A 27046-nucleotide genomic window follows, 5' to 3' on the forward strand; every position below is an offset into this window, starting at 1 on the left:
CCGGGAAGAAGAAGGAATGGAAGGAGTACCGGTAATGAAAACCTTGGGAAGAAGCCTATACCGCTGCATTCAGATTGCGTTTTATACGTCCCTTTAGAAGTCACACAAAGCGTTTGGACATTTCCTTGGGGTTTATGCTTAGATTCGTGTATGAAAGAAGGTCCTTGATTGACTGCGGCGCACGTATCCGCCTCAACCACCCAAAGAAAGACCAATCTCACGAAATTACAAGGCAGACTAAGCTCTCGTTAGATCCCTCGGGAAAAAATAAAATCTTTCCAGACCCTCGCATCGATCGTTGCCGTCATGTGATCTTTTCTCATTAGCCACAATTCTGCGCCACAACATCAAGAGTCAGATTCAGGTCCGCAGCCTGCGGCTCAACACAACACACCACAACCGCAACCATGTCGCGCGCTAAACAATCAGCGGACCAGATCGTGAAGCTCATCGTCGGCGCCGGGCAAGCAACGCCCAGTCCGCCCGTCGGTCCTGCGCTGGGAAGCAAAGGAGTGAAATCAATTGATTTCTGCAAAGTAACTTGGCCCCCTCTCCCCCTTCCCACGCATTACCAGCCAAACAAAATCCCTCCCACAAGCCCACATCATTTCCTTGCAACACCAGGAACCTGACAATGACTTACGCGCCCAACGCAGGAATTCAACGCCCGCACGGCGCACATGATCCCCGGCACCCCGACGCCGGCGCGCGTCACCGTCCGGCCGGACCGGTCCTTCCACTTCGAGATCCGGACGCCAACGACGACCTACCTGCTGCTGCGGGCGGCGAACGTGGAGCTGAAGAAGGGGAAGCTGAAGGGGAAGAGTGGGAGTGAGATTGTGGGCAGCGTGAGCCTCAAGCACGTCTTTGAGATTGCGAAGATCAAGCAGAGCGAGTTGAGGCTGAGTGGGCTGAGTCTGGAGGGCCTGTGTAAGAGCGTGGTTAGTAGCGCGAAGAGTGTGGGAGTGGAGGTTAAGGCCTAGGGAGGTTAAGCAGGAACGGATTTGGAATTGAAAGGGGGGTGGGAAGAGGAGGGAGGCGGAGGTGGTTTTAGGACGAGGTGGCTTTACATATCAATCGGCTTTGTGGCAGAGAAGGATATGAAGGATATAAAGGAGGGACGAGTAAAGGTTGTGTGGGGAAATATGAACGGGCGAAGCATGGGATACCGATCCGACTTGTAATCTACAACATGGCGGCGGCGTTTACAGGCTATATATCAAAGGTGGCCAGGAACTTCGTACAATAAGAGCTGCAAAGTACATTTACAAGAGGAGATATGTCCATTGAGGGGTCCGTGCACACCTCAGCCTTGGCCGAATTGTCCATTCTATCACCTCACAACCATGTGACCTTAGATGCCAACGCCCTTCGTATGTCCCGTATGTCCCGTATGTCCCGTATGTCCCGTATGTCCCGTATGTCCCGTATGTCCCTTACGTGATCCACACCCTCCCTTACGCACTTTGGATCTTCCTGTTGGATTGCCTTTAGCGATCGGGGAATATATTCGTAACTTCGTAAGGGTCGTTAAAGTACTTGCAATTGCAAATCACTCGGTTGTAATAGTATCTTATTTCTGTTTGCTCCTTAAGGTTTATGGGAGCTGATTCCTTTTGTACAATTAGAAGAAATCACGTGCACTAGCTAGCTATTAAGTTTTATAAGCAAGTTAGGAGTCCTTTGAATTGTGATATGCTAAGCGAGGCATGCTAAGTGACCCATGAACCCTGGTTCACGAGTGAACTCCTCCAACTACTACTAGCTACCACGGTACAGGCCTAAGTATTATGCCTCGAGGGTGCCTCAAAAGTTTAGTTTCCACTTTAAACCCCCTGTTTTCCCTACCCTCGAGGGGTAATACTTACGCCTGCGACGTAGTAGCTCTCCCGAGACGGATACGAGGCATCCAATCGCGTTCCCACTCAATAGTCTTGTCCGAATATTTCCTTAGCTTTTCTTTTGTTTCAAAGCATTTGGCCCAGAAACCCAAATCACCGTCAATTGCCATTTTTGTTGGAATATTCATCTGTAGTTGCTGATCGAGGCCATTAATCCGAGAAAATCGCAGCACTTCCTCGGGTTCATACATCCTTTGATAACTTCGGATGTAGTGCAAGATGACTTCTTCTTCTGCGCCCCATAATTGTATTTTTTGCTTCCGACCAGGCTTAATATTTGATTCGTAATATTCCGGGATCAACGTTTTGCGGATTTCTTTCATCTTTTTCTTGTCCGCTTTAACAACACAATACCATTTTCCTGCTTGACTTTCCCAGCTAGGTTTGTCTCCTAGTTTAGATTATTAGCTCTGCGTACCAAGTAGCGGTTTATATAAATTAACTCACGAAGGTAAAAGCCAGGTCCTATTTGATAGTCTGTAGTATCTTCTACAACTAAATCGTTTTCCGTATTGATTAGATCAGCGTGCTCCTGTAATTCGCGTAATTAATATATGAGCTTATTTTACATAAACATAATCAAGTTTAAAACTTACTTCGGAAACCATTGCATAGCCGATGACTTGGCTTTTACTCCACGGCCACCAAAATCCATGAGCTTTATTGAAGAAGAGGCTCAAGGCTAGCAAAAGTGCGAAGGTAGATTGCAATCGTAGCATCGTGTTAGTATAAAGTCTTTTATTGATGCGAGCTGATGAAAGAAAACAATGCTTAAGCTTGTAATGCTTGCAGTAGAAGATGATGATGATGAATTAAGGATTATCTTCTTGTTCTTATATCGAAGATATTATCTTAAATATAAAATCAAATTTGCTTAATCAATTATTTATAGTATTGCAATATTCCTTTTCGATTTAAAAAGATCGACGTCACTTTAAAAATAATTTATCGAAGAGAAGGATAGGAACCCGGCCAGCTTAATTATACCGGTAGTATTGCAATATTCCTTTTCAATTTGAAAATGTCGACGTTACTTTTAGAAATAAATTATCGGAGAAAAGGATGGGAACCCGGCCAGCTGGTACACATATTCCAGGGTGCCACAGCTGCCCGTCAACGGTACAGCACCTACCTACTTGAAGTACAGCATCACAGCATGCAGTACCACCACCTCAAGAGTCAGCAGCAAGGGCACAGGCCGCGGGAACACAGTCACTTCCAGTCTCCTAAATCTCGGTTCGTGCTGTAAAAGGTGCAGAAATACAAATATAAACATGTCGGTATCCCTTATAATTCCATGCCAAAAGGGCGCGCCGAGAATCGTTCGCAGCCGCGGTGCGTGAAAGACGCCGACGCTACTGTACTTTCTTACTGCGTCAAGATGCATGCTTCTTCGAGAAAAGCGGGAGAAGGATATCTTCCGAGGTTGGGTACTAAGGCTCATGATTCTAAGTAGCAGCTCCACACATAACAAGGTAGGTACCGGTAGACTAGAGGAATGCATTTTGGGGAATGCTTAGCTATTGATCAATCCAATCAACAAGAGCACCTACTACTACGTCGCAGGCGTAAGTATAACCCCTCGAGGGTAGGGAAAACAGGGGTTTTAAAGTGGAAACTCAACTTTTAAGGCACCCTCGAGGGGTAATACTTAGGCCTGTACCGTGGTACTAGGTTGCATCTTAAAATAAAAGCTGGCGCTTGGCTAATCGTCGGCTCGCTTAGGTGGGCCTCCTTACATCCTTTCAGTCTTAAAAAAAGTAAGCGATTGCGGATCGGAAGGGAATGCGGATTTTTCTATTTTACTATTAATTTGAATCTCTATTATTATTAGCATGAAAGCCATCGCTATCGATATTAATATTAAGAAAAGGAAAAATATCTTGCTTTAAAGAGGGGTCTTTAATAGTATCGGTTGTAATTATTAAATTATCGTTATCGAGAAAAGGTTTACTAATTACTCTCCCCCCTATGAATAAATGTCGGACCCAGTTTAAGCCCATAAATCATAGAGCGGTGGTTTCTTAATGGCTCAAAGCCCTGTCAACTCCACTGTATAGACTAAATACTTGCTCAAAGACACTTTTCAAAGCTAGATCCTTATAAGTTGATTGGTTTAAGCCTTGGTAAGATCCCTTGCGAAATTATACTTTCGATATTTATATATGAGGGAGGAGAGTAGGGTACTGTACTAGTAGTATGTTTAGCTTGCAGTTGCAGGTCCGTGCAAGTGAGCAATTGAGTTGATCTTAAATAGTAGTAAGATTAACTCAACTCGATACAGTAGTAGAAGTTGCACGGATTAAGGCATGCTTGGCTTGCAACTAGCAAATTAAATAGCAAACTGCAATTTAAGACTTAAAGAAAAAATTAAATTCATTGTTATAATTACTAATTATCTGTTAATACTACGTACTACCCCCTCCCATGAATAAATGTCGAAAGTATAATTTCGCAGGGAATCTTACCAGGGCTTAAACCAATCAACTTATATCTTTGAGCCAGTATTTAGTCTATACAATGGAGTTGACAGGGCTTTGAGCCATTAAGAAACCACCCCTCTATGATTTATGGGCCTAAACTGGGTCCGACATTTATTCATGGGAGGGGGTAGTTGTAGTATAAGAAACTCGATATTAATAACGCTATTATGTCGATCCTTTTGAATTCGAGATTTACTATTACGGAGGCTCTTTTTGTATGTCATGCGTGACAATAATTGTACCTTACAGGATTATCATGTCACACCCGACAGGAATACTCTACTCGGATACTCAATATCCGTATAACTACCGGGAAGTCCTCGCTACACTTATAGTTAAGATGAGGATCCGATAAGTTAGAGATTCTGATAATGCGTATCATAATCTCGCATCATATTATAAGAGATTAAGGGGCCTTAGTCTTAGTAATAACGTAAAGCATATATACTGATCCGAGGATGCTCTTAGAGCCCCAGAGATCAGTTCACTACCATTATATACTTTTACGCTCTTATACTTCTATCTTTACCTGTCTTCAAGCTACTACTACCTTCTGACATTATAAGTCTTTTTTTCAAGTTTAAGGCTGTTAAAAAAACTATTAAAGAACTTATTGCACGAAAAAAAAAAGCGCGCAAAGGTCTCGAATGTATCGAAATCCTTCTCGAGTAACTCTTAAGCTATTTTTAATTCGTAATAAGTGGCTTACAAAAAGCTTTTCTATTTATTAGAGGCTTATTAGATCGGAGGTATGCTAAAGCGTTTTTGCGAATTTGTTTTTATAATATTGAACGGCGGCGCAAGCTTTTATTGCAGCGATATTAATTTTAATATTGCGATTCCGCAGATTGCGTTTTTTCAGAATATTTTTCGAAGAAAGCATAATGAAGAGGTTGCGTGGTCGAGAATTATTTAAAAGAAAGAGAGTATAGAATAAAAGGGGGGGCGAGGAAAGGGGGTCGAAAAAAGCTTGCAACTTGAGCTTGCAACTTAGGACTTGGAGCTTTTTGCTCGATGTCCGATTTATATAATGTAATTGCAATTGCAAGATCAAATGCACACTTTGCGAGATTTACGAGCACGAGCTAGACAGATTAAAGCAATTCTTGCATCTTGACGTGCAACTTGAAGATGCAAGAATATTTTGGTAGTGCAACTTGGCTTGCATCTGCGAGCCAAACACACCTTCAGGTTGAGAGAGAGTTGGTGAGGGAATACTTTTTTTACGAGGCCGCAGAATTTGACGATCAAGTAGTTGTTGCAACTATTAAATCTCTTCCGAATCGAGAATTGGAATAAGTATTGCATCGTCGTCTTCAATAATTAAGCTTGCAGCAAAGCGTTTTTGTATAATCCTTTTACGCTCGCGCTTATCTTTGCGTAAATCGATTCTTTTACGATACTCAGCATCTATTTCTTCTTTTTAAAGCTTATCGACGATTCGTTATTGTTTTGCAGCAGATTCGAGATTTTCTTTAGCTTGCTGCTTAGCAACAAGTTTATTATCGACCTGAGATGTTAAGCTTTCGATGTAATGAAATCATTTGCGACTTTTTTTTTTGGGCTTTCTAGTTGATCCTTTCGTTATTGAGCGAGTATAGCTAACTCTTAGCATTTATTACAACTTCTCGAGTACCTTTCATACCACGGTACAAGCCTAAGTATTACCCCTCGAAAGTGCCTCAAAAGTTTAGTTTCCACTTCAAACCTCCTGGTTTCCCTACCCTCGAGGGATAATACTTAAGCCTGTACCGTGGTATATGATTCGAAGTCTTGTCGATCAGTAATCAGATATTTTATCGGATAATACGATTTTAAATGTTTCGAAAGAAAGTATACTCGTAAATTAATTATTCATATAAATATTTCTTGATCGTATTAGTAATTGCTATAGTATAAAAGAATTTCTAATATACTCGAAAAATCCGCATTCGCTTCCGATCCGCAATCGCTTATGCCGACTAAGACTGAAAGGATGTAAGGAGGCCTACCTAAGCGAGCAGACGATTACCAGAGTCCGGCTTTTTTTTTTTTCTCCGAGTCCGACTGAGCCTCTCCGACATAGAGATCCCTTTCGGCCGGGGGGTGGCCCACTTCCTGCTCGGAATGTCTTGCACATGAAATCGCCATACAGAAGGGGAGTTTTAGATACTTGGTAAGCGAACAATTGGTACATTGTTAGCTATGAAACTAATACTACCTCTGCCGAGACCGACTTGTTGTTGTTCATCGTCGTCGTCGTCGTCGTCGTCGTCGTCGTCGTAGTCCCGTGTTAGAGGCCTTCTAGAAGTAGAAGCTTTGTTTTCTCGCTTGGGAGGAAAGGCCGGCTCTTGGTCTATCCGACCCTTTCTTATTTTCCGACACTTTTCCTTTCTATCCAGATCCGAGCCACCGGGTGCCAAACTGATTCCAGCTACTTCGTAATTACCTTGCTTTTACGACTCGCGCACGTAAGCGGATTCTTAATCCCTATCGCCGTCCCCATCACCATAATCATCATCACCATTAGGTATCATTACCATCATCATCCTCATCATCCTCATCATCATCACGTCGTGGACTGGACCGTGGTCGAATCCGCCGTTAACGATTGGGTTGCATCTCTAGCTATCGGATATCTTGCATCTCCATCTCCATCTCTCCTCCCGATCCAACTTCCAAGACTTCTATCCGCCCCACCACGGGCGACCTTTGCCCTTCGAATATCTACGCCTTGTCTTATCTTGCATACTACTCACGGTCTCTCCATCGCTAAACCCCAAGCCGAACCCGCCATCAAAGAGAAGAGAATACGAAGATTCCTTCCCCGCACTCGCCTGCTTGCTCTTACTTTTGCTTTTGCTCCTGCTACACGCTATTCTACTATCTCCTGAATTATGGCTGGGCGGAACAATCTTCCCAAGGGTCCGATTGGTACGTCAGTGCTTACAATCCTCTGTTTCGATTCCGCCGGGTCAGGCCTGGGGAGAGAGAGAGAGAGAGAGAGGCTCATTCACAATCCCATTTTCTGACAAGAGACATCTCGGATTGCAGGCTCCGACCATATCGCCGACTTTTCGTCCCTCCTCAATGGTTCAAGACCAGAAGGGTCGCCCACCGTCCACTTCGCAGCTGCCAACGAAGAGATCGAGCCCGAACCCCTACAGATCGATCCGGCATTCGCACCACAACATAAATCAGATCAGGAAGAGGAGAGCATCAAAGAAATGTCACAGTCATTTCAGAGCACGGAGCTCCAGGGACGCCGAATGAGCCAGTACGCATTTGAGCCCATCTCTCTCCCGGTATCGAGGGTATGTTGGCTTGGTTTCTACAAAAACTCTCATCATCGTTGGAATAACCGGAAGGGGAAATGAGCAAGTGCTCTCTTAGGGGCTCTGCAGGCCAATTTTGGATGCTCTAGGCGTTTCCTTGTGCTACCGGGGTCATCGTTCGTTCTCGTATGCATTGCAAATGAGATCTTCAGATCCTCACGGCACCAAGTAAAGTCAATAGAGTGTCCTTAACACCCTACCACCTTTCATTTCCTATATATATTTTCTTTCTCATCCTTCCGTTCTTTGGTTCTTCCCTCATCCTGAACCTATATTCATCCCTCGTTATAGGTTAACTCCCACGACGATAGTTCTCGAGAAGCAAGTCGACACAGCACCCGTACGCCGTCGAACAGGCAGTCGCCTCGTCACAGCCCTCGGCCATCATCTATGCACTCACCGCCTATCACACCTGCGGCGACGCTATCCAGGGATGCCATTGAGTCTACAACGAAGGTGTCACCTCTGCAACAGGTGGAAGCAGACGTAGGCCCTGCGGTCGTTACTCTCCAGATATCCCCGCCTGGCACATCACCAACAACCACAAACAATGGATCCTCTAGACCAACATCCTCGGGACAAGTGAATGGCCTAGCAATTCGAACGTCAGGTTCTGCCGCCCCCTCCAAGCATCACGGTTCATTTGCTATTGGCCCTAGTACTCACGAATCCTCTGTCCCGACTTCCCGAGATGCAAGTCCGAGTCGGATTCCTGGCCCAGGACCAACGTATAGCCGTCCGTTCACGCCAGCTGGCGATATGAATGACCCGTACGCTGCACATAAGAGAGCTCCTCAGCCAAAGGTAGGAGAGATCGACTCTCGATTCAAGTTTACGGCCCTCAACTCGAAACAACGAGTCAACTCCAGCTCTTCTTTGAACCTACCACGATCATCGCGAAGCGCTGTTGATGTCAACCCATTGGAGCCCAAGCGCCGTTCTATCTTTGGAAACCATCACGACCAAGATGACAGCTCCGCCCCTATTAACAGTAAGCATGGCTCCATGTCGGAGCTCAAAAGATTTTTGAAAATGGGAGGACATCACAAGTCAAAACGCACAACATCTCCGACGCCGTCTACGAAGTCAGGGAACAAGACACCGCCCGCTCAAAAGTCGGCTAGATCGCCCAAGCAACTGCCTTTCGGTGATGACCATGGCCTGCAGTCAAAATATGGAAAGTTTGGCAAAGTCTTGGGAGCGGGAGCTGGTGGATCGGTACGCTTGATGAAGAGAAGCAGTGATGGAACAACCTTCGCCGTCAAGGAGTTCAGAGCTCGACATTCGTACGAGACCGAAAAGGAGTATGCCAAGAAAGTCACGGCCGAGTTTTGTGTAGGATCGACGCTGCATCATGGTAACATTATCGAAACACTGGATATTGTGCACGAGAAGAACAAATGGTACGAAGTAATGGAGTACGCCCCTTATGACCTGTTCGCAATCGTTATGACCGGGAAGATGTCCAGGGAGGAGGTGACATGTTCTTTTTTGCAAATTCTCAGCGGTGTCACATATCTGCACAGTATGGGACTTGCACATCGAGATTTGAAGCTGGACAATGTGGTTGTCAATCAGTACGGAATCATGAAAATCATCGATTTTGGTAGTGCGAGCGTCTTCAAGTATCCGTTCGAGAGCAATATCGTACTTGCAAGCGGTAAGCACTTTCTCTGTCATGAAGAAGCCGAGAATTTAAACTGACTGTAGTCAGGTATCGTGGGATCTGATCCATACCTCGCCCCTGAGGTGTACGAAGACCGGAAATACGATCCTCAACCAACTGATATCTGGTCGCTTGCCATTATTTTCTGCTGCATGTCTCTTCGCCGATTCCCATGGAAGGTGCCCCGGATGACAGATAATTCGTATAAGCTATTTGCATCACCGCCAACTCCAGGTACTGAAACGAAGCGGCACTCGGACATCCCTTTGCCCGCAAAATTAACGAATGACCCCGAGATTCCAGTCGAGGATGCCGAGCTAGAAGTAGCACCTGTGCCTGTAACTAAGGTCAAGACTAACCTGAAAGTGGCACCTGGTTCGGAAGACAAAAAGCCTGAGGTGATTAAGGGCCCGTGGCGTCTGCTCCGTCTTCTGCCGCGGGAGAGTAGGCATATCATTTCGTTGATGCTGCAGATTGACCCGAAGAATCGGGCGACGATGGAGGATGTTTTAGCGGATGCCTGGGTCTCCTCCACCCCCATCTGCAGACAAGGGGAGAAAGGCGAGGTCTTCAACGCACCAGGCCACCAACATACTCTTGAGCCCCCTGCCTCTCAAACTCCTCCTACAAAATGACGAGCAGCTGTCTGAACTTCCTCCGCGTTTGTATCGATCTTGATATGGGCTGGGCGGTACCTAGGCTGGGTTGATTGGCGTTTGGTTTGGGGAATGGAGCGGGACGTTTGAGCGAAGCGCTGGCTTGGGCTGTCATATATCTTTTACGTTGGCACTTTAAGGTTCTCAGGTATGGTTCATAGACACTCCTGGCACATGCAGAGCGCGTGTGTAGATTCTTTATCCAGAGGACGGTGGGGCTCAGACAACGCGACTGAGGGAAAGGATTGGACGATGCTTGAAGGGGGCTTCTTTCCATCATTAGCCTCGATCTGTCGGGCCTCGATTGATTGGATTCATGATGACATCTTCCGCTTCATATTCCAACATTGTCTGCGTTCACAAGCCAAGTAAACCGTCTCACAGTACATGGTCGATTTTCAGACTGAGCCCTTTTCTTGTGTATTAGTAGAGAAGCCGAAAATCGAAAGCCTGCGCGTACGACCGAAATGAATTTGGATGGAACGCTGCTGCTGCTCACCACCTACGCTTGTGATATCCGTAAAGTCGTTGACTCCTTTGTGAAATTTTGTTTTTTGTGTAGATAGTTGCGTATGTGACTTTTTATGCCTTAAGTCCTCTTTTCGTATTTAAAACTTGTAAATTTGAGACCTTTTTTTATGATTATTAGATTTGAAAGGTGAAAATGATAGGTAGCTTATAGGTAGTTCAGAGACGGGTTTTTTGTTGGGGGGGGGGGTTATTGAATACGGATGGTTAAAGACTCGAGGTCGAGGTGGTAGTAGTAGTAGTAGTAGTAGTAGTAGTAGTAATCGTACCCCTGGTCGGAGTACTAGTCAGAGGCAGGAATGCGGTTCCTAGTACCCTTCAGTAATACGGTCAATTTTCAGTAATACGGTCAATTTTTTCGTGATTCTTCTTTTAATATATATATCTATTTCAACTTTTAATAGAAAAAATATTTTTAAAATATAATATTATTCTTTAAGAATAGATCTACTTGAAGAAAAAATTTAAAAGCTGATAGGATTTTAAAACGCGATTATATCTGTATATTAACCTCGTCGGCGGTATCTAAATAATTTTTAATTAAGTAAATAATTAAATAATTAAGCAACTACAAATAATTATATATAACCTTTTTAAAAATCATAATTGATAGCTTTTAATTTATATTCTTCCTCAATTTTAATAGCTTAAAGCAATAATGGACCGATCTGTTAAAGGTTGTAATGAAATGGGCGGCTATTTGAGTAAAGATGCGAAGCTTTTAAAATGGTCGGCGCACTTTAAAAATTTAAAAAGTACGGCGAATTTGCAGAAACCGATCGAGCTATTATTGCGTTAAGCTATTAAAAATAAAGCAGAATAAAGATTCGAAGCTAGCGATTATGATTTTTTAAAATGTTACATGTAATTATTTGTGGTTGCTTAATTATTTAGTTGTTTACTTGATGGAAAGTTATTTGAATAGCGTCAACGAGGTTAATATACGAATATAAGCGCGTTTTAAAATCCTATTAATACGTAAATCTTTTTCTTAAAGGAGGTCTATTATTAAAGAATAATATTATATTTTAAAAATAATTTTTCTATTAAGAATTGTGATAGATATATGTATTAAAAGAAAAATCACGAAAAAATTGACCGTATTACTGAAAATTGACCGTATTACTGAAGGGTACTAGGAACCGCATTCCTGCCTCTGACTAGTACTCCGACCAGGGGTACGATTAATAGTAGTAATAGTAGTATTATTTTGCGTCTAGCGGGTGAATAGCGGAGCACGCGCTTGTCGCCCTGCGACCTCCCAAGAGGTGCAAAGCCAAGGGTTTATATACAGTCCATCATATCGATCTTCCAAGCGCCAAACCTCGATAATCTTCTCTTGGATCGACCTGATATCATCCTCCAATACCTTCGAGTACAGTTCGAAAAAGTTGTCATCGAAAAGAGCGTCGATAACGATTGAGTACTCCCTTGCCCTTCGGATAGGATGGATAGTACGAAAAGAAGAGTATGCCAAAGTCCAAACATCGATATTGCTCTCTCAACTCCAGGAAAGCTCGTCAAGATCGACTCTCACTTGACTTCACTTTATAGCTATATGGCTTTAAAGTGATCCTCCCTTCGGCGGGCTAGGCGGTCAATAGTGATAGAAAATTCCATGATTAGTATGAGCACGTGATCAAATCGTCAAAATAAGCGTTGGCCACAACGTTCGCGTAAGGACCCTTCTCCGCAAACCCCTTCAGTGCATTCAGCAACTGTAGAAGAATAGCATCCAAGATGTCGCTCAAGCGCACATCTTCCAGCGCCGAGCTTACGGGCCTGTCTGACAGCGAGGACGGTAGTCCACGGGCGAAACAGGCGCGTACAAACGCAAACCCGGTAGCTGCATCTCAGCAGCCGCGTGCACGCCAGTCGCTAACTCGTGACGCCTGGGGTGCTGTTGATGAAGAGGATGAGATTATCGACTTGAGTCAGGATGTGGATGAGGGAAACGGCTGGACGGTCGTGGGCGCTATCAATGGCAAGATTGTGGGTGTGAGATACTACAATGGCTATGCGACCGTTGGGGAACAGGTCATGGTGAAGAGAGAGCCTGGAAACCCGTATGATTCGAACGCCATCCGGATCAACAATGTCCAAGGAACTCAAATTGGGCACCTTCCAAGGGATCTCGCTTCCAAGCTGGCGCCCTTCATGGTATCGCTATCTTCTCCATTGGCTCCTATATGGCATCTGCTAAGACATGACAGGATGCAAGATCTATCGTCTTGGAAGGAATCCTTACAGGTGAGAAGGGCCAGTGGGACTGTCCGATTCGTCTCAGAGTCTTTGGGCCCGCTGATCCAGCTGCCCGTAAGATATTGGAAGACAATATGAAGGCTCGGAGAGTTCCCATCCAGAAGCAGGGCATCGCGGCTCCCAAGAAGCCTAGTACGCCTGTGGCTCCTCCAAAGAGGCAGCAGATGGGCTTCCAAAGCTCGCAAGGCAGCAGTCAGCCGGAGCCTGTGCCCGAAGTTAACATCTCGCATTTCATCGAGAACAGTGAGCGCTTCAAGCCGAGAGACGTGGAGCAGCTTGTTGAGGCTTGGGGACAGGGTGAAGATGCTCTATCGAAGATGCCGATGGCTGAGCAGCCCGAGGACCTGGTGTCGACGCTCCTCCCGTACCAGCGTCAGGGTTTGGCGTGGATGTTGGAGAAGGAGAACCCGGTGTTGCCGGCTCCTGGCTCGAAGGATATCGTGCAGTTATGGAAGAGACACGAGACGAGGAAGAGTGCCTTTCAGAATATTGCAACAAGTTTCTCGACGCAAAATGCGCCAGTCCTGGCCCGAGGAGGAATTTTAGCAGACGACATGGGCTTGGGCAAGACCCTTCAAATCATCAGTGTCATCTGTGAAGGCGGCCCTGGTACAACATTGATCATTGCCCCCGTTTCGGTTATGTCAAACTGGGTGCAACAGATTGAGAGACACGTCAAGAAAGAGCGGAACATGAAGATTATGACTTATCATGGAAGTGGTCGTGGTCTAATGACTTTCGGGGAGTTGGGCGAGTACGACGTTGTCGTCACAACATATGGTACACTCAGTGCCGAATACTACAAGAATGCCAAGGGCTCTGTCCCTGAGAAGCTCCCCCGAAAGCATGGTATCTTCTCTATGAACTGGGCACGCATCGTGCTGGACGAAGGTCACACTATCCGCAATCCAAATACAAAGTCCGCCGTTGCAGCTACAGCCGTTGCAGCCAAGTGCCGGTGGGTGCTAACCGGGACGCCCATCGTCAACACCATAAAGGATCTCTATTCTATGCTCAAATTTATCGGCATCACTGGCGGTCTCGAGCGCCTAGAACTCTTCAACGCAATCCTCACCCGCCCCCTGGCACTCGGCGACCGCAACGCGGACCTGATTCTGCACTCCATCATGCGCACCCTCTGCCTCCGCCGGAAGAAAGACATGAAGTTCGTTGATCTCAGGCTCCCTGAGCTCTCTGAGTATGTCCACCGGATCGCGTTCCGCCCCGACGAACGCGAGAAATACGACGCCCTGAGAGCCGAAGCCCAAGGCATGGCGCAGAAACTGCAATCTGCAAAGCCGGGACAGAACGCCTACCGTCACGTTCTTGAAATTTTGCTCCGAATGCGACAAGTTTGCTGTCATTGGAAGCTCTGTGGTGAGCGCGTTAGCGACCTTCTCGCCCTCCTCGAGAATGACGAGGTCGTGGCCCTCACCAAAAAAAATGTTGCTGCTCTGCAGGCTCTCCTGCAACTTACTATCGAGAGTAGCGAGGAATGCCCCATCTGCCTTGAGAACTTGCACGACCCCGTCATCACAGCCTGCAAACACGTCTTCGGCCTCGACTGCATCGCCCGCACCATCCAGCTGCAGCAAAAATGCCCCATGTGCCGCGCAGAGCTCAAAGACGCCAGCGTGCTCGTGTATCCCAAACCAGCTGAAGAGGCTATCCCTGTAAAGGACATCGACGTCAACACCAAGAGCAGCAAGACGGAAGCCCTGATGAGCATCCTCGCGGCCTCGCGCAAGGATCCCCAGAGCAAAGTCGTCATCTTTTCTCAGTGGACGAGCTTCCTGGACATCATCCGAGCGCAGCTGGTCGAGGCTGGCATGAAGTTCGCCAGAATCGACGGCTCGATGTCGGCGACTGTGCGGGACAGGGGCATGACTGCGCTGGAATCCGATCCGGAGTGTCGGATCCTGCTGGCGAGTTTGGCCGTCTGCAGCGTAGGCTTGAATCTGGTGGCGGCTGACACAGTCATTCTTGCGGATTCGTGGTGTAAGTTGATCGTGCCATCGCCATTCCCTTCCTGTTGGAAATCTCGTGATCAATTGGCTCCCGAGACTCCTCCCGCGACACCAAAAACGTGACCTTTGCTGACTTCCCGACCTTCCAGGGGCGCCTGCCATCGAGGACCAGGCTGTTGACCGTGTACATAGACTTGGGCAGACGAGGCCATGCACAGTGTGGAGGCTGGTGATGGAGGAGAGTATCGAGGAGCGCGTCTTGGATATCCAGGCCGAGAAGAGACTGCTTGTCGGCAAGGCGTTCCAGGAGAAGGCTAAGGGCGATAAGCAGAAGACAACTAGGATGGGAGATATCCTGAAGCTGCTGGGCTAGATTGACGAGTATACGCTTTCTAATCCGGGTGTCGCTGCGGGATTTGGGGTTCTTTTGCTATGGTGGTTGGATCTCGATGGCTGACGCTCCGAGTGGAGTCAAAACCTGGTCAATCTATCTCTTTCCATTCTTGTCTATTACTGTATACTACCCTCTAGACGGATTGCGCAAGCTCCATGTATTGATGTTATTACCCAATCAGATCCTTTCTGCTTTGTACGAATAGCAATACGAAGGAGGGCCGGCACTCAATCAATCAACGGCCTGCCAAGCGGACGCCTCCTCCGCAATACAGCTCGCTACCGCCTTACTCTCTTCGCTCTCAAAAACCTCCCCAAGATCACTCAACAGATCGCCCGCGCACCCGTACCCATCCAACCAACACTTCGCAATGACATTTCCCATATGTCCCGCACTGTCCAGACAAGGCCACTCCCCAGCCTGGTACAACTCAACTCTCTCCTTCTCCTCAAAGTCCCCCCACATCCTTCGTCGCGTCCACATCTCATAACACACCGTGCCCACCGCCCACAGATCATCCTGGACGCTATATTGCCTCCCCTCTCCAGAACCATCCCCATCCTCATCGCCCACAAACTTGTACCAGCGGGACCAGCGTGTCTCCCCGACTCTGGCGACGCCGTCCATGATCGAGGAGCTGAAACCACAGAGCACGACGTCTTGCTTGCACGTGATGAGCGTGTTTTCGGACGAGGTGTTGCAATGCACGATGCCGTTCTGATGGAGGAACTGCACGCCTTCGGCCACCTGCCTGGCCCACAGTGTGCGGTTCCGCTCGAGGAGCTGGAGGTGTTCCTCGGCAACGCCGAGACCAGAGTCAGCTACGCCGTGGATGAAGATGCGGAGGTTGCCTAGGGGGTGGTAGGCCAGCACGATGCCGCTGTACAGCTGGCCGAGGTAGGTGAGGATGGAGGGGTGTTGAGAGACGGCGAGGCGGCTGTAGATTTCTCTCTCGTTCTTGAGGTCTACCCGGTGTCCTTCAATAGGCAGCTTCAGGACGGCGGTGGAGGTGAGGAGGTGGATCTTGCCGGACTGGCCGGCGCCGATGAGGAACAGGTGGGGAAGGTACTCGATGGGGATTTCTGGGTAGGAATCGGGCGGTGCAGTTGAGGGTCGCAGCGGTGGGGGGACGCAGGTCGTTTTTGTCTCGGAGATGGGCGTCAGGCAGGGGAGAGACGGAAAGGACTGGAGTATTTGTTGTTGTGATATAGGCGATGGGATTTGGAAACTGCAAGCAAATGACGATTTCTCTATGATAGAGGTAGGAGGCGGTGGTTCTGGGCATGAGTAGAAGTCATCCTGTTGATCGAAAGCATCGCTGATGCAGGGAGTTAGGTCGAAGCTCATGCTGGCAAATTAATTGGTTCCAGAGCGAATCTGGGATAGCGGATAGGGAATGAAGGGTTCAATGATAGAATTTCGGATTCTTGAGGACGTTTGAGTTGGAGTATGCGTGAAAGTCGTGGAATTTGGTTTCACGGATGATATGCTGAGGTCGGTTTGGGAAGGAGCGAATAACGAAGAGCGAACCACAGCGGGAAGCAGCTTAACCGCAAACTTTAAGGCACCTCGAGTTCATATGTGAAGATCAAGTCACTAAAGAGCAGCAAATTCGAACAAGTAGGAACAAATTTCCGAGACTGATTTTCCACACTGATATGTGTCTGGCCATGACTAGCGGGGTGTAGGATATTTTCTATTCCAATAGATCATAGCGCATAGAGGTAAGATGGTATAGAGATGAGGCCATGTCACTGGCTCCGGCTATGTATTCACAGACAGATAAAAATATAACGAGAAGGCTCAGGATTATCTCGGATTATCTCGGATTATCTCAGAATATCTTCCGTCCGTCGGGCGATGCTATATACATACTGTCAATTGTAATACCCCAATATCGAAGCGGGTCCTTTGTGCCAGAACCGTTTTGGAGACGCTACTCGAGCAAGGGCACGAGAAAGCGACTTATGCACATTCAGCTCCTAAAGCTTCTTCTGTTACTTAGCAATACGACTGGCGTGAGTATGGTAAATATAGACAGATTCAAGGCCATGACGACTGGTTGTCAATCATCATCACTTATCACTGTCCAGAATAACTGCTATCCTCCCACTAATTTTTGAAACTCAGAGAGGCCTCGTAGCTAGACAAATCCTCTACCCGAACCCTTCACGATACTCCCCGAATTATTAATCTCAACGGTTGGATCTGCACTCGGCATAACCCAATCAGCTCTCAGTCCAGCTCTGGTCGTTTCCCGGTCACACATCCGGAAATTTTCAGCCGGGAATAAGGTCGTAGCATGGATATTCCGACTCTGAGTGAAGCCCGCTGCGAAACTCTCGCCCCAAAGAAACACCAGGAGAGGAGCCCAGACAGCGATCAGATCAGCAGGGCATTGATGTTTTCAGCATCAGCTCACCTGTTCCACTTGGAACAAACTAACCGGACAGGATATTATCGGAAATTTGATAACGAAGCCCGTCAGGTCTTCCGATCTGCCTTCTTCGAACTTGCCCTTGTGTTTTCGTTCCTCGCTTAGACCCCCTTTTTTCTCACAGTAGGCATTAAGCGAAAGAAAGAAGACGAAAACCCCGATTGGGAATTAAACCTACACATCAGATAAGTAATGAGATTAAATCTCAAATTCAGGAATAACATATAGCAAAGCGAATAGAGGTAGGCGGACTTCTATAAGGTCATGCTAAAACAGCGTTCTCTCGGAGACTTGCCGAGCTAAGCGGACCATCACACAATTCATGGAAAGGTCTCGCAGTAATTTAGACGTGGGGATCGCTTTACTACTTCACATAGTACGACCGCATAGCCTTGCATGTATACTCGCATCATCAAGGGATCTCAATAAGCCTTACCGTAGCGCGCATCGAGGGCCGGGATCCTCTCTATAGAAATATAGGTCCTGTTGGCTTTCTAACCTGCCAAAAATAAGGCACGTACACGTTCTGATCACTAGTCCATGCTGGAATTTGAGCTCCAAACACCCAGGTATTCAGGTTATATATATATATATATATATATATATATATATATTGCCATGTTCAAGAGAGGATCCAACATATCGATCGTAAGCAAGCGGATCCAACAAAAGACAAACGAAAGCTGCAACATTGAGAGCGTTGGCTTGCTGAAAGCCTCATCCCCTCTAATCCTGTATATACGAAACACCAAAGTTCAGTCAATACTACTCATCAAAGGCAAGAATTGGATAAAATACGATACAGACTTTTGTGCCTCCAGATGACGAGTGTTTCTCGCACGAAACGTAAGTTCAAACTTGGAATCAATGGCCCCAGGTCGATAGATGTTTGTCTTTGACCTGTCGACTAGGTATATCAATATTGTCAATAGGCTGGGGGGCGGTATGAATCCAGATAACGAGGATGCAGAAGAGATTTTAATTTCGTGAAGGATCGTCAGAGGCTATAATACCAATCCCACTGGGGAAAGCAATCCGAGCTTTCGATCATTGAGCCCTACTGAAACGAAATGACTCTAGCCAAAAACACAGTTGCTATAAAAAGGTTCGTGGCCAGTAGCCTCGTAAATTTGAGGGTTCGATATACGATGTATATATGTTCCATTTTTCTATCCAGAACGCCTTGCTAAATAGATAGATTCACTCATGAGAAATTACTCTGCCGGACCGATCACTTAGGCGCCTTTCCTTTCGCTTCAGTCTCGCCCAGTTCCCGGATATAGACATCAGTCTTTCCTTCACCCGTGTAATCCTCCTGCCCATTCTCAAATCCAGGGCACACCCCGACAGCCAAGTACTTACCATCGCTGGAGAAAGCCAGAGCAGCAACGCTCGCCTGGTACTTCTGATACTGTCTGATTCTCCTCTTCGCCACAGCATCCCACAATGCGACCACGCCGTCTCCACCGCCTGACGCAAATGAGCCATGGACCGGATGGAAAGCCAGCGCGTTGACTGGGTACACAATGTCCGTTCCGTCTCCCTCGGGGTCGGGCTGGCGGTGGCACTTGAAGGCGTATTTCCTGTTTTGGGATTCAGCTGAAGGGTCGAACCACTCCACGGCCACTCTGCCCTCGATACTGCTGGTCGCATAGCCATCGTCATTGGGCATGCAGGACACTGCTCTAGTCATGAATTTCAGGGATGATTCTCTCTGTTGCCAAGGTTCAAGGTCTGTGGTCGTGCCACTTTGTTGTGATGCGTGCATTGTGAGGGTGTGCAATTCGTAGATGTAGACTAGACGGGCGGCCATGGCTACGACCAGTTTGGACGCCGTTATGGAGAGGGAGTGTGGTTTCGCGGGGAGCTTAATTGTTGCTGGCTCTCGATCGGGATTCTTGAGGTCGTGGATTTGGAGTGTCGAGTCCCAAGAAGCTGAGATGAGGAGTGCTTGAACATGTTAGCATTGGTTGCATCGTCCCTTGTAGCTGGAACCTACAATGCTCCTTGCTGTATACAACAGATCTGACCGGTGCACCATGTGCACTGAGCACAGTCTGTTCGCCAGTCTCAAGATTTATCCTTTACCACCAATCAGTATCTATATGTTAAGAAGAGGATGTGACTAACTTCTTGACCTGCCAATCCATCCCTGCACTGAAGGCTTCATCATCGTCGGCGCCGAAGCACACATCGAGTACGGGGGCTCGGTGCTCGTACTTCTCGATCAGCTTTCCGCCTGCTTCTCGGTCTTTTGCATCATACAAGTAGACTTTCTTATCCCATGAAGAGACCAGCAATCGTGTAGGGGCACTGGGCGCGAATTTGAGGGAGGAGATGGCGTCGGACGGGGGGCTCGAGAGCTTGTATTGGAGTTCTAAGTCCCAGACGCATTAGCTTGGTATTTTAGATGAGGATGAGGGGGTATGATGAAGGACTTACGAGGAGCCATTTTGGCCGAGTTGTTGGCAAGTCGAGAGAGGTAAATAAACGGTCGCATCAAGTTTTTGACCGGCGCGGCTCACTCGAAGCGGCCGCCTCCACCAAAAAGTGTGAAGCTTTCCCCGAGCTTCTGTACACTTTACCTTCAAGGTCCGACAAACACACAACATACGACAGGACAGCCATAATTTGCCACAAAAATCTTGGAATTCCGGAGATAGATTTCACCATCGTCTCTGAATTCATTCTTGCCAACCTCTACAAAGTTGCTCCTCAAAGAGACCAACTTCGGAGCAACAACAACCCCACTTGCCCCTCCACACAGTCCATCAACACTATTCTTTGCGCCTCGCGCCCTCTCTCTCCAAAATGCCGTTCGCACAGCTCGTACTAGGCAGTCCCGGATGCGGAAAGAGCACGTACTGCTACGGAAGTCCGCATACTCTCTCCAGAGCTCCCGCAAGGTCCTAACTAACTAGCTCCAGTGTTCCAGTTCATGTCCGCCATAGGTCGTAAATGCTCTGTAGTAAACCTCGACCCAGCGAACGAAAAAACGAGCTATCCCTGCGCAATAGACGTCCGCGATCTGGTTAAACTAGAGGAAATAATGGAGGACGACGAGTTGGGACCGAACGGTGCTGTGCTGTATGCCCTCGAGGAGCTGGAGCAGAATTTGGATTGGCTGGAGAAGGGATTGAGTGAGCTGGGAGAGGACTACGTGCTATTCGACTGCCCGGGACAGGTGGAGCTTTATACGCATCACTCGTCATTGCGGAACATATTCTTCAGATTGCAGAAGTTGGGCTACAGGGTTTGATTCCCTTGCCATTGCTACTAGGTGCATGCTAACTTATACACAGCTTGTAGTTCTGCATCTGTCCGACTCGTACTGCTTGACTACGCCTTCGCTCTACATCTCGAACCTCATCCTATCTCTTCGAGCTATGCTGCAGATGGACCTACCACACCTTAATGTTCTCACAAAAATCGACAAAATCTCCACGTACAGTCCTTTGCCATTCAACCTCGATTTCTACACGGAAGTTCAAGACCTATCCTATCTCCTCCCACACCTCCAAGAAGAATCGTCCGTTATGGCTGGCTCGAAATTTGAAGGGTTGAATACAGCAATTGTGGAACTGGTAGAGAGCTTCGGTCTGGTTGGCTTCGAGACATTGGCGGTAGAGGACAAGAAGAGCATGATGCATCTGCTTCAGGTCATAGACAGAGCAGGCGGATATGCATTCGGTGGAGCTGAGGGCGCAAATGACACCATCTGGCAAGTGGCGATGCGAGAAAGTGTAACGACAATGGACGTAAAGGATGTCCAAGAACGTTGGATCGACGCGAAAGACGTGTACGACGAGGCTGAGCGGAAGGAATGGGCAGCGCAAGCTGAGGCCGAGGCAGCCAAGCAAGCTGAGGCCGCTGAGCAGGATGAAACCGCTGGGCAAGATGACGAGGACGACATTATGGACGGCATGTCGTTACCGCCAGGTGGAAGTGGTGTGAAAGTAGTTAGGAAGAACCAATGATACCCCTCATCCGTTATTGTCTGAATCTCCTTCACTGTCGGATCGATCCACCATCAAGATCTCCTTCGTCGTGTCTTCTTGCGTCTGTGCTTTCCCAAATATGCCATCCAACACCGATTCATCTTTATTGTCCTCGACATCTCGTTGCGCCTGCAGGATCAGGTCTCTAGCTCTGCGAATGGCCTCCTCTTCAGCTTTCCTGATTGTCCCACTGACCCTCACCACTCTGAAGACACAGTTCTTTCCGTTTTTTATAGGTAGGCATTTCATGAGTGATAGCGCAGCCCATACTATCTTGTAATGCGCGCGCGCGACTCGGAGGATGAATGTCGAAGTCGCAGTAGAGAAATATTTGACTACCAAAGATCAGCACAACAATCCGAGCACCACGTTTTTTAAAAGCCATGTACCGGCAAGCGATTCCGACACAGCGCCCGATCCATAATCCCCAAATAGAGTGGATATCTCCGCCCGCAGACCTCTTAACAGAACTTGTTGGGTGAGCTCGCTAGTCGAGGGTTGATTGAACAGCACGACGTCGGGGATTTTGGCGCCGGATTGGGATTTCTCTAGTTCAGGGTAGAGAATGTTGACCAGGAGGTAGCGGTGCTTGAGGCGGACCATTATTAGGTAGTTGCGAGTGGAGATGAGATACGATGGATACTTGATTCTGAGAACGCGGTTGGGAAAAAAAAAAGACGTGACGGAGTGCACACGTGATCATATGATCTTGCTTTTTAGGTTCTCTTAATTACAACCGACGACCCGACTTTATACCGTTTTTCCATTGAAGTTCGCTTTATAGCTGCTCTCATACTGATTAGAATTCAACCCAAAATACTCTAGACCGTCCTGGGTTGGCGGACTTATCACCGGACAGAATCTGAAAGGTACAGAGAGGCGAGAGTGATTACGATGTCATCGCGCCAGTCAGCACATCGAAAGGGACCTAGGTAGACATTTGGGCTCTGGCTCTGGCCACAAGAGTTAAGAGCGAAGTATATCATTCGCCGAACGATCCCTTGCTTCTAGCAAGAATGCACAAGAGTGCACTCGAAAGATTTTCGGCGGCACGATAATTTCTTTCTAGTATCATGAAAGAGCGCGTCTAGACCGTCTCTGTGTTACTTTCCGCAACAACATTGATGCAAAGGCTCCCCCGATTCATTGTTCTCTCCCGGTGAACTGGAGGGACTGTCAGAACATCTCGTCTTTGAATTAGGCAAAGGGACCGATGAAAACGAGAGAGAATGGTTAAGCTCACTATCAAATTTCGCTTTTCTGGAACCAGTCCTCTCAAGGCATCAGAGAACAGAAGCTCTGCTCTCAATTTCACGGTACTAAGGCCCCACTCGACTTCGTCGAAGTACTGGGCCTAATGCTAATAGTCAGCCCACTGACTATTAGACCACTGGTACTGTAATTTTCTTACTTTGAAGTCCCTCAGCCAACACTACTCCACCATATCCCCCGGATGTCTCCTGATCCGGTGGTCACAAGCGAAAGGTGCTCCTCGACCGCCCAAGTTCCCATACTAAGTGACCAAAAATCTTCTCAAAACTAAGAACACGGATGGAGTTCTATACCAAATATATTTGCCGATTGTGAGTATGTTTGACATGCTACTCCACCATCCCCAAGCCTTGAAGCACTAAAGCCATGTAACATGTCAAAGTAGTACAACAAGCTCCGCATGAAACTCCCTAATCTGGACGGCCCTTCGGTTGTTGGTGAGGGATACCCAGGACTGGGGGCATGCTGAGAGCAACATGGATGTCTGATAGATAATTATGATGCGGGCCTGCACTGGATTTTGTTGCAAGTACCCCTCTCCTCCTTCGGCGTAACAGCTACTAAACGGATTTACTTGACGAAGGTGATAGCGGCTGAAATTTTACCAGAGCTTCCTTGAAAAGAGTTCTTAGTATGGGAAGGAGGGCGGACGGTAGCGGCATGAGGTCTTGGAGAAAGGGCGAGGACAGGTTGAATTGAAGACCATGCCTGGTGCTCTTGGGAGGAGGCCAAAGATATCAAGGTATTGCCTGATGCTGAGTAAGAACGTTGTTGCATCTGATGGGTACCTATAACCTTTGCAGTGGAAAGTCGCTAAAGCATAAACAACATTGCGCTTCTCAAGTTTCGCATTTCGACCAAGAAAGAAGGGACCTTTGAGTCTTCAAGAGCAAAACTACCAAATAAAAACCACTTCCTACCTATGTCATCTCTGAGATATTCTTGTCTCATGACCTCTGATATTAAAAAGTCATTTACTGTCAGCCATGGTTAAAGGAGAGGCTTCTAGATAGTTGTGTCATGTGATATTTTTCTAACAAGCGAGTCCCCATCTGCAATTTGCTGACATAAACATCAACCTCATCCAAGTTATTTCCCTATCCTCGTGACCGAGTTCTCATCCACCAACACGATGTCAACTCGCCCAAATCTAAGAGCAGCCATCCTTATAGTCTCGACAACAGCCTCTCAAGACCCCACTGCCGACTCTTCTGGTCCCCTCCTGCAAGACGTCTTCGCTCAAGAAGGCGGCGCAAAATGGGAAGTGGTAGAGACGAAGATTGTCGGCGATGTGGTGCTTGATATCCAGCGCTCTATGATGGGATGGGCAGATGGGGAGGATCCTGTGAACCTGATCGTTTCAACTGGCGGTACGGGGTTTGCTGTGAGTGATAGTACGCCTGAGGTAAGTGTGTGGCAAAGTATACCTATATACTAGGGGAGGAAGACTGATGAGTGCAAAGGCTGTTACTCCACTGTTACATAAACAGGCGCCTGGATTGGTCCATGGAATGCTTGCGGCTTCGCTGGCTGTTACTCCCTGTGAGTTCCAAGCTAGTTGTACCTGAATTTGGGTGGGTCGGCTGACTTAGTTTAGTTGCGTTAATGTCTAGACCTGTTGCTGGTATGAGGAGCAGGACGATTATAATAACTCTGCCAGGATCGCCGAAAGGTGCCAAAGAGAATCTTCAGTCGGTGCTGAAGCTCTTGCCTCATGCTTGCCTTCAAGCAGCTGGAGCAGACTCGAGGTCCCTTCATGCTGGAGGCGTCAAGAAACTAGAAAAAGATGCTGGGATCAGCGCTTCGGGCTCCGATAGTCACTTTCACAGCCATGATCACTCGCTTGCTCGTTCCCATGGCGGAAATCATGGCGGCCATAGCCATGGCCATGCCATGCCTGTTCGACATACGGCGCATAGCGAGAATCCTCTCTCAAATGACCCCGCCCTTGGTCCAACGCGCAGGAATCGCTCTTCTCCGTATCCGATGTTAGCCGTGGATGAAGCTATCAAACTCATCAAAGAACACACACCCGCACCACAGATGGTTACAAAAGAAGTAAATGGGTCTTTGGTAGGGTGCGTACTTGCTGAAGATGTCACAGCTACAGAAGCCGTTCCTGCGTATCGAGCTAGTATTGTCGACGGGTATGCAGTTATTGCTCCTACAAGTGGCCGTTCCAGCAAAGGCGTATTTCCAGTAGCATCAATCTCTCATGCCACGCCCGGCGAGATACCTCCACTGGAGGCTGGTCAAATCGCACGGATCACTACTGGAGCCCCTCTTCCTCCAGGTGCAACTTCTGTGGTAATGGTCGAAGACACGGTTCTCAAGACCATGACAGAGGACGGCGAGGAAGAGCATGAGATTGAGATTCTAGCAGAGGGTGTCAAGCACGGCGAGAATATACGAGAAGTGGGAAGTGACATCAAGAAAGGGGAAGTCATTCTCCTTAAAGGAGAAGAAATTTCAGCCATCGGGGGCGAACTTGGATTACTTGCATCAGTTGGTAGGGCAGAAGTCAAAGTCTATAAGCGGCCCATCGTCGGCGTCTTATCAACGGGAGACGAAATCGTAGATCACAGCAGACCTGGCGGCCTAAATCTTGGCGAAGTCCGAGACTGCAATAGACCTACGATCATGTCTGCGGTGCGAGGCTGGGGATTCGAAGTAGTGGATCTCGGTATTGCTCGAGACAGACCGGGAGATCTAGAGGGCAGTCTACGTGATGCGCTTCGCAAAGTTGATTTTGTCATTACATCCGGTGGGGTATCAATGGGCGAGCTTGATTTGTTGAAACCGACGATTGAGCGCTCGCTTGGGGGTACGATACATTTCGGACGAGTCTCGATGAAGCCTGGGAAGCCGACGACATTTGCTACGGTACCAGTGAAGAGTAATGCTGGTGAACGAGTCTCAAAGGTTATTTTTTCCCTGCCTGGAAATCCAGTTTCCTGCATGGTGACTTTTCACCTGTTTGTGTTGCCTTCTCTGCATCACACGTCTGGTGTATCCCCAGCTGGCATGCCGAAGATCCAAGTCACGCTTGACCACGAGTTCCGCCTCGATCCTCAAAGATCAGAATATCATCGTGTCATTGTTGTCTTGGGAAAAGATGGCCTCATGCATGCTAGCAGTACCGGTGGACAGCGGAGCTCAAGGGTGGGAAGTCTGAAGAGCGCGAACGCTTTGTTGTGCTTGCCGGCCGGGAAAGAGACGCTGAGCCAGGGGACGAAGATTGAGGCTCTGCTGATGGGCAAGCTCAAGAGCGAGTTTGATGTACTTTGAAATGGGAAGTAGCAAGCAACAAACACATGGACGAACATGCAGATATGGAAAGCAGTAGCCTTGATACAGGGAACCCCACTTCTCAACTTCTAAGTCCTGTAAACCAAGGTTCGATACAACGGAACACTCAAAGCATTTATCATCAAAGGACAATCAGCGGAGTCCTTACATTATGTGCGAGTTCGCTCACAGCCTGTACGCGAAATGTTCCCACCGAGTCATCGAGATTACTGCATATTGCCCTTTGGCCTTGTACAGGGCCGGTATGATACGAGAGCTGCATCCATGCGCTGAATTCAGTGCGTATTAGGAGTTAACCCTAGTCTCAATTCCATCTCAGATTGGCAATTATTGACTCTCTTATCTCAAGCGTACTTCAACTTTCGAGTTTGGCAACGCCACTAGTAGCAATATGGCCTGGACTGGCATGACAGGATTCTGGTCTAAGTGCGAACCAGATTGCAAGCCAGGGAAAGCGACAGCTACTGGGCAAAGTACGCCTATGGCGAAGTTTCCGACAAGGAGAAAATATCCATTCAAAGGGACAGCGGATGTTGCGTCTCTCGTAGTGCATATTACAGCTCTGTCTCCGAGAGATACTGTGGCGTCCTTCGCAGTGCATGCTTCACCTCTTGCTCTGAAGGACATTGTTTCGTAGGTTTTGGAGGGCTTCCTCCGTCTTATATTGTTCCTAACCCCTTCAACGGAATGTCTCGAGAACACCTGGCAGCTCTGACCTCATCTAAGTCCTATATCCTGTCGCTACTGAAAGAGCAATGTGATCATATCCCTTGGATTAAATGTGTACGCTCTTTCACACCTCAATATGCGAAGTCCATTTCTTTCTTTACCAAACTGTCCCAAGGTCGGCAGTCTCAAT

General features: G+C 47.6%; 8 protein-coding genes across 8 annotated transcripts; 5 read left to right on the forward strand and 3 right to left on the reverse strand.

Moving 5' to 3' along the window:
- Positions 1 to 407: 407 nt before the first annotated feature.
- L3040_002265 (mitochondrial 54S ribosomal protein uL11m) lies at positions 408 to 983 on the forward strand (the record flags this gene model as incomplete). Its single annotated transcript, XM_007289836.1, has 2 exons — positions 408 to 536; positions 657 to 983. The coding sequence occupies 2 exons, from the start codon at positions 408 to 410 to the stop codon at positions 981 to 983; spliced, it is 456 nt and encodes a 151-aa protein (XP_007289898.1).
- Positions 984 to 7260: 6277 nt separating this feature from the next.
- On the forward strand, positions 7261 to 9999 carry L3040_002266 (uncharacterized protein; the record flags this gene model as incomplete). Its single annotated transcript, XM_007289834.1, has 4 exons — positions 7261 to 7297; positions 7418 to 7677; positions 7990 to 9358; positions 9413 to 9999. 4 exons carry the CDS (start codon positions 7261 to 7263, stop codon positions 9997 to 9999), a joined length of 2253 nt encoding a protein of 750 aa, XP_007289896.1.
- A 2289-nt stretch (positions 10000 to 12288) lies between these two features.
- L3040_002267 (uncharacterized protein) lies at positions 12289 to 15150 on the forward strand (the record flags this gene model as incomplete). Its single annotated transcript, XM_007289833.1, has 3 exons — positions 12289 to 12708; positions 12762 to 14808; positions 14927 to 15150. The coding sequence occupies 3 exons, from the start codon at positions 12289 to 12291 to the stop codon at positions 15148 to 15150; spliced, it is 2691 nt and encodes an 896-aa protein (XP_007289895.1).
- A 252-nt stretch (positions 15151 to 15402) lies between these two features.
- Positions 15403 to 16518, reverse strand: L3040_002268 (uncharacterized protein; the record flags this gene model as incomplete). The annotated part of the gene is made up of 1 exon (XM_007289832.1): positions 15403 to 16518. The coding sequence occupies one exon, from the start codon at positions 16516 to 16518 to the stop codon at positions 15403 to 15405; it is 1116 nt and encodes a 371-aa protein (XP_007289894.1).
- A 2321-nt stretch (positions 16519 to 18839) lies between these two features.
- L3040_002269 (uncharacterized protein) lies at positions 18840 to 20060 on the reverse strand (the record flags this gene model as incomplete). The annotated part of the gene is made up of 4 exons (XM_066155493.1): positions 18840 to 19558; positions 19608 to 19690; positions 19739 to 19985; positions 20051 to 20060. The coding sequence occupies 4 exons, from the start codon at positions 20058 to 20060 to the stop codon at positions 18840 to 18842; spliced, it is 1059 nt and encodes a 352-aa protein (XP_066012492.1).
- Positions 20061 to 20419: 359 nt separating this feature from the next.
- Positions 20420 to 21585, forward strand: L3040_002270 (uncharacterized protein; the record flags this gene model as incomplete). Its single annotated transcript, XM_007289830.1, has 3 exons — positions 20420 to 20483; positions 20536 to 20861; positions 20911 to 21585. 3 exons carry the CDS (start codon positions 20420 to 20422, stop codon positions 21583 to 21585), a joined length of 1065 nt encoding a protein of 354 aa, XP_007289892.1.
- Positions 21586 to 21591: 6 nt separating this feature from the next.
- L3040_002271 (uncharacterized protein) lies at positions 21592 to 22209 on the reverse strand (the record flags this gene model as incomplete). Its single annotated transcript, XM_007289829.1, has 2 exons — positions 21592 to 21941; positions 21996 to 22209. 2 exons carry the CDS (start codon positions 22207 to 22209, stop codon positions 21592 to 21594), a joined length of 564 nt encoding a protein of 187 aa, XP_007289891.1.
- A 1801-nt stretch (positions 22210 to 24010) lies between these two features.
- L3040_002272 (uncharacterized protein) lies at positions 24011 to 26166 on the forward strand (the record flags this gene model as incomplete). The annotated part of the gene is made up of 3 exons (XM_007289828.1): positions 24011 to 24283; positions 24342 to 24420; positions 24476 to 26166. The coding sequence occupies 3 exons, from the start codon at positions 24011 to 24013 to the stop codon at positions 26164 to 26166; spliced, it is 2043 nt and encodes a 680-aa protein (XP_007289890.1).
- Positions 26167 to 27046: the final 880 nt, after the last annotated feature.

This window comes from Drepanopeziza brunnea, assembly GCF_022702325.1.
Source record: "Drepanopeziza brunnea f. sp. 'multigermtubi' strain 214-2 chromosome Unknown ctg3, whole genome shotgun sequence".
In the NCBI taxonomy this organism is placed as follows: Eukaryota; Fungi; Ascomycota; class Leotiomycetes; order Helotiales; family Drepanopezizaceae; genus Drepanopeziza; species Drepanopeziza brunnea.